The sequence below is a fragment of the Limulus polyphemus genome, unplaced genomic scaffold (assembly GCF_000517525.1).
Source record: "Limulus polyphemus unplaced genomic scaffold, Limulus_polyphemus-2.1.2 Scaffold294, whole genome shotgun sequence".
NCBI classification, from domain to species: Eukaryota; Metazoa; Arthropoda; class Merostomata; order Xiphosura; family Limulidae; genus Limulus; species Limulus polyphemus.
The window spans coordinates 508,872-516,040 of NW_013665904.1; the positions used below are offsets into that span (position 1 = coordinate 508,872).

At 33.1% G+C, this 7,169-nt stretch overlaps 1 protein-coding gene across 3 annotated transcripts in view; it reads right to left on the minus strand.

Moving 5' to 3' along the window:
* Positions 1–962: 962 nt before the first annotated feature.
* The window catches only part of LOC106457122 (potassium voltage-gated channel protein Shaw-like), a 172,767-nt gene continuing 166,560 nt past the window's right edge, over positions 963–7,169 (minus strand). For all 3 annotated transcript variants that reach the window (XM_022382936.1, XM_022382937.1, XM_022382935.1), the window contains exon 4: positions 963–5,344. In XM_022382936.1, the coding sequence (XP_022238644.1) occupies positions 5,034–5,344 (311 nt within the window). In that variant the 3' untranslated portion in view covers positions 963–5,033. The remainder of the gene's footprint in view (positions 5,345–7,169) is intronic.

A 7,169-nucleotide genomic window follows, 5' to 3' on the forward strand; every position in this document is an offset into this window, starting at 1 on the left:
CAACTGCCTTCTGAAGGAAGTCTACTTTCTAAAAGTGCTCATGTTGTTTGTGGTTCTGAAATAGAAATGCTTATACAAATTAGTTAATTAATAAAACAGTAATAAGAAAAAAGGACATGCGAATAAGGTAGTTCCTGGTACAGATATGAAATGAACATCAGGTTCATAGGCGAATACTTTCTAAATCCCACCCACTATTTGCTCAGTTGATTTTTCTCTCTATTTTATCGATTCTGCAAACCCAAGATAATACGTCTTTTGACTGCAGTAAAATATAAAGATGATCATACGAAAAAATGTTTCAATAGAAAAACACATGATTCACGTGAAGGACGACTGATAAAAGGTCTTTTTTTTTTATTCGCTCTCTGGATGTGTTTTTAAATCTCATAGGATATAGGGGACTATTTGATGAAAGTTATGCATTCATTATCTTTTGAATTGGTTAGATAAAGCAGTAAAATGTCAAAATTCAAAATCTGAGGTCGAAGGCTGACGATAAAGAATTTCCAAATAGTAAAATTTCTGTGTCTCAGATCTAGGTTGAAATGTTGACTGTGGTAATATCTTCTTATTTTTAATCCCACAAATTTTGATGAAACTTTTAATGATCTCTTCCCAAAGTTATTTGAGTTAATTTTTTTTTCAATGAAATTTGTAAATATTACCCTATCACTCGAAATGCGTGATAGACTAAGTAAGATAAAAACGAAACCAAAACAAAACACACTTGACGTCAAAGTCAAGCATGAGTTTAATCACAAATGTTCGGCGCAAATATGTAAATAGTTTCAGTAATTTCAAATCTTATTAAACAGAAGTCAAGTCCAACATAAGCTATGATTATGAAAACCTGCGAGGATAGAGAGAAAGAGTTTTCAATGCAAACCTTGGAATTCAAGAAACGTCGAAATCGAGTAAATATTTTAATAAATATTTATGTTTCTACTCTCTTACTACCTGTAAGAAGAAATGATTTATTCTGTATCACACATAGCCATTCGTACAATATCTTCGAGGTAGCAATGCGAAACATAAATGAGATTTTCCTCTGACGAGTAACAGCTAAGGCAATGTGGGTAAAAATTGTTATACATTTATAACAAATATAGACAAAAACTGGCACTTCAGTAACAAAAAGAAAATGTGAAAATCCAGTAGTTTGGAACATTATAGAGAAATACAACATTTTTGGAAGAAAATTCCAAAATTATATGTACATACACTTCAGGTTTTAATGCATGAGAGATGCTAAACGTAATGATACATGCTCCAAACGAACCGCGCGTAAAAGAATCAGTTGGAAAACATACAAGCTAAATCTGTTTTAATACAAAACTCGCATTGTGCCTTGTTCTTGAACTCGTTGTCGGTTCAGACTCGCATCTTGCTTCCGACCTTTTAAAAGGAATGTTAATCTTAGGAAAATTTTCCTTTACATGATAGCGCTTTTCTTTTTATCCCTATGAAATGAGATATTTTCATGGGGCGAAATGAAACGGTAATACCTTACTCTGATAAAGATAAAAAGATATTCGTGCCAGCCCCTTCTGATTGGAGAGGAAAACTATTTTGGTATTCTTAAGTCGACAATGAATTCTGAAAGATTAATTTAAAATGCAATTTTTTTCAAAATAACTTAATAAACGATTCTTCAGGTTCTATGTTACGGAGAAAGAGATTAATGCCTTATTAAATAAATTTGCCTTGTGAATACCAATTTGGTAAAATAACGTCAAATTATAATTTGCCCTTTCCATTTGACATATAATGAAATATTAAATATAGGCATGCGCAGCACCATGCCAGTGACGTAATTTTTATTCTCACTGGTTAAAAGAATTACAAAGAGCAGTGCAAAGATATGGACATTTATAGACTATACAGGCCATATATATATATATATATGTGAACATTCTCAGATTTGGCATTTTTAAACTTACAGAAACAGAATTCGAAGTTTAAATCGTGAAAACATCAAAACAGTAGAAGCAATGTTTGTACCTTTTCACATTAAGTAAGTCCAGTTCGTGTACAGTTAGGCTGTGAATTTAATTCTGATTAGTTGTCACACAACCTAAGTACGAATTTGTCAGTTTATAAGTTTCGTTATTTGGAATGCTAACTAGTAGGATATTTATAATGGCTGGAGACGGCTTAAATGGGTAATGAAGAAAAACTTTAATGTAAGTTTAACATGACAGCAAATGTACAACGTTTCGACAAGGTTTTGTCATCATCAGGTAGGATATTTATACACAAGTGATTCGTAAATAATATTCTCGACTATTTGTGTATGTGGCTCGTAGGATTCTCTTTTGAATAATTGAAATAAAATTATCAGTGGATGGAACGAAAGGAACTCTTTCAAGAGCGGATTAAAGTTGCTTCAAATGTTTTTCTCATATGTTATAGTGCTGTTTATAAAATAATGAACACTGCGGGTCTCAAGTTTCTTATAAAGCTACTCAATGATTATCTGTCCTAGCAATACCTAATTTTGAACTGATAAGACTATGGGTAAGACAGTTAGTCAATAACACCCACCGCCAGCTCTTGGGCTACTCTTGCCTGATCAAATATAGTTCGATTTAATCGTCATTCTTTTACGCACTCACAGCTCAAAGTATGTAGCGCACATTTTTTTCTTTTGATAATGAGACGCGAACATGGGACCCAATAATCTATAGTCTGGCACGCTAACCACTGGCCACGCTAGGGCCACAGTTCTTATAGCTGTTGCTCCTACTGATAATCTGGAATAATAGAAGATAGTCTTTAGATTACTAATCAAATATATTTTTGTTACTTTTCATAAGTTTTCATGATTTTGTTTGCTACTGAAGATAGTCTTTAGATTACTAATCAAATATATTTTTGTTACTTTTCATAAGTTTTCATGATTTTGTTTGCTACTGAAGATAGTCTTTAGATTACTAATCAAATATATTTTCGTTACTTTCATAAGTTTCATGATTTTGTTTGCTACTGAAGATAGTCTTTAGATTACTAATCAAATATATTTTTGTTACTTTTCATAAGTTTTCAGGATCTTATTTGTTACTGAAGATAGTCTTTAGATTACTAATCAAATACATATTTTTGTTACTTTTCATACGTTTTCAGAATATTATTTCTTACTGAAGATAGTCTTTAGATTACTAATCAAATATATTTTTGTTACTTTTCATAAGTTTCAGGATCTTATTTGTGACTGATGATAGTCTTTAGATTACTAATCAAATATATTTTTGTTACTTTTCATAAGTTTCAGGATCTTATTTGTGACTGAAGATAGTCTTTAGATTACTAATCAAATATATTTTTGTTACTTTTCATAAGTTTCAGAATATTATTTCTTACTGAAGATAGTCTTTAGATTACTAATCAAATATATTTTTGTTACTTTTCATAAGTTTTCAGAATATTATTTGTTACTAATACAAAAGCTTGAAGTAGTTCTTATCTAAACTTGTTACAAAAATTAAAACTAATATTTGAATAAGTCTGATCGATAAGAGATTAATGAGTTTTCTTTTTTTATTGTATATCTGATGCCAACATTTCTTAGTAGTGTCATCAGCTGTAGTTCAGCGTAGAATAGCAAGGAAATTAGGTTTAATTGTAATTTTCGTGTACTGAAGATGGCGTGAAACCTATTATGGGATGTTTTAATTTTAAAGTAATGTTTATCATTTTGAGTCTTGATTTGTGGTTTTCTCAACATTATACTTCAGCGAATTTTTGTTTTTGATGTATATTGAATATTATATATATATATATCTACACTGTACATCTAATAGTCGACATATTTCAACTATCGGAAGGTTTCGAATGCAGAATGGTTTGGGGCATATTTCTGTTCTGTACATATCGTTATTTTTAATCATATAATAGGCAAGAATAAGCATTATTCCAATGTTTTGAATTGTTCGTTAAGGCTACTTACGGTGTATCTTTACGGTTAGCATTCCTTTTAGATCATTTCTGTGATATATATATATATATATACATGTCCCTTTCGTATGAAGTAATTTAAATATTTTGTTTCTGGAGTCTGTTCATACTTAAGTTTAAGTGTTGCTATGATGTTAATGTCCTATTAATGGTTCTGATAAGGTTCTTTAAGTGCGCTTTTAGAGTTAGCTTCTGAATAAAAGATCAATGTTACTTAGAATCGGGTTATTGGTGTAAGTTTAACGTTCAACCCAGGCTACAATGTTACTTCAGATCGGGTTATTAGTGTGGGTTTGATGTTTAATTCAGGTTAGAGTATTACTTTAGAATCGGGTTATTGGTGTGAGTTTAACGTTTAACTCAGACTACAGTGTTAGTTAGGGTCGGGTTCTTGCTGTGGAAAAATAAATTCTAATACTTAGCTCAAGCTACAGTATGTTTCCGAGTTTAACTAATTCGTTGATAGCGCAGTTTCATTAACTTTGGCCGCTGCAAAAAAAAAAAAAAAAGGTTTCATTTCTTAGCAAAGAACGTGAAAAAAATGGAGATATAAATATTATATAAGAAAATGTCCTGTGTTTAAAACTTAGTTTCTCTAACACTATAAATCTTCGACATTTGACCTATTCTGTAGTTTCTATTCTTCTTCGTTTTGTTCTCTATGATCATGTAGTACTTACCTGTTCTGATGGGAAGAAATTCCTCTGGTGTTTTCCGACGAAATTTATTACTCTGGAACAACAACAGTGAAATCAATCTGTATTCTCGTTGCACTATTCTCTAACGTGATACTTGTATATCTATGCTCTTTTTCCTATTATGAAATAAGATGTTCGAGAAATATTTAGTAAAATATTTCGGTTTCTGAAAAGATAAGTAAAGATTCAGTTTGAAGTTTTTCGTAAATATCATCTTCACAAATAACGAAATATAATAGACATTTCTCAAATACTTTGTGAAAATGAAACATAATTTGTAAATATTTAGTGAAAAACTGTTAACTGAGAAAGAACTATCTTTGTACAAAATCATAATGTTGATACGCTAGCGCCATCTTATAGCTGGAATTGAAACAATCAAACTTCCATTAAAGTTGCTGCACCGGAAGTTCGGCGTGATGGAGGCTTGGAGTGCATGTAAATAGAGTTTGATTCTGTGGAGGAAGGTGAGATCTTAGACGTTGTCGTCGTAGGTGCACTAGGCGTTTCCATAACTATTGTTGTTACCTGGAGATCACTTCCCGTACCAGCTTTAGGAGAAGTGGTGATGTTGATACTTGTAGTAAGTGCTGGGCTTGGGGTGGTGGTGGTTGTCATTGGGATAACCGTTGGGATACCAGCACTAGCTGACGAAACCTTGAGAACAGCACTCATTCCATTGACGCTACCTAAAAGGAAATACAACGAAACAAGCAAATTAGCGATACCTAATTCTTCAGATTTTGGTGTATTTTATAATATACAAGTGCATTATGTAATGATATTCACTGCGTTTTACAGAGAAGCACCATTATGAGTGGGGGAGTACACTGTGCAACTGAGTTCAACTAATGCCTCTATTTGCAACGCATCTTGATATCTTGTGCAGTATATTGCAGCACTGTATTATACGATTTAATACATAATAAAATATATTTCAGCTTTAAAGTTTCACATTGCAAACCAGATCTAATAGTTGTGATAAAATGTCACCTTATTCTGCGCGTTTCTCGTGATTTATTCATTACGATCTCAAACAATTACGTTCGTCCGTCATAAGTTTTACTCTAATGTGATTTTTTTACCACAAGGTGTTCAGTATGAAATACTACTTGAACTCTGAATGATCAGTGGAGTGAAGTGAGCTGTGTGAACTGCGTTAATTAACATGCATTTCGCGAGCTACGCCGCAGTTAAAATAGTTCAAGAAGAAAACGCCTCTTAACAGGAAATCAAAACTTACATCTGTCATTGTGAAAAAGATCACGTCGACATGTAAACCAGTATCTCGCTATAGTGGAATACCGATGTAAGCCTTTCGAATTACCTTCGCTATCAGAGCATAATGAACGCGTGTGGATAATAGCTTTTCTAGTGTCTAATACATGATTACTTTTAATGTCAACGGTGTTTCCCTCTGATGAATAAATGTGGTATTTATAATGCTAACGTCAGAGAACGTGATTCAGCACTTCTGGTATTCTTGATTAGATGACTATAATGTAATATTTAGCATCAGTGACAAAAAAAAAAAAGAAGAGAGAGAAAAGACTTATATAGTTCCTAAATGTTATCAGTTAATCACGTTGTATCACGTACACGCACATGCATACACTCGTAAGTTTTTTACACCCTTAGAAGTGGACTTGTCAAGCATTAGATTAACCGATAATGGGCTTTTTGTTATACTAACTGTCATGAAACAATTCTGTTTTGTGTTGAGGTTTACTAAGAGATATGGGGCGCGTGTTGGCTCTGTGGTAAAGCTATGAATTTCGGAGTTGGCAAGCCGGGTTCAAATCCATGCGATACCATCCCCTCCCCCTCTTTAAGCTGATGGTGCATTATAAGAGTGACATTCAACCATGTGCTGCTGACTTACTGCCTTCTGTCGTCAATAGTCAAAATTAGGGTCGGTTCTATACGTACAAATATTAGGTCGTCAAGAAATTAATGTCGCTTTTTTTGATGAAAAAACCCAAACAACTTATATATTAAAACAAAAAATTTGTTAAAACATTCTTATCGATGATGCTTTTTCATCTTACAATCAGGTTGATAATGCCCTGATTAAACAAGTCATTTGGCTTTGAAGCAAAAACATGTCATTGTCTTCTTTAACACCTTTCACATTTGCATACGTTTTCCCATTAAGATGGTGTTGCAGTGAACGAAAAAGGTGGTAATCTGATGATGCCATATCTGGAGAATATGGTGGGTGGGGGAAAACTTCCCAACCCAACTCCATAATATTGTGTTGCATCAAACGTGTCACATGTGGACGTGTATTGCCTTGGAGAACAAGAACACCTTTTCGATAGACGAGTGAAGGGCTTTTCTGATGAAAGGCATGATTTAAACGCTCCAGTTGCTGACTATAGATCTCTGCATTGACATTTCGCTGTGGATTGAGGAGTTCGAAATGAATTACTACTTTGATGTCCCAACAAATGCAAAGCATCACTTTCTGCGGATGGAGTCCAGGTTTTGGGGTCGGAAGTGATTTTTTCTAGG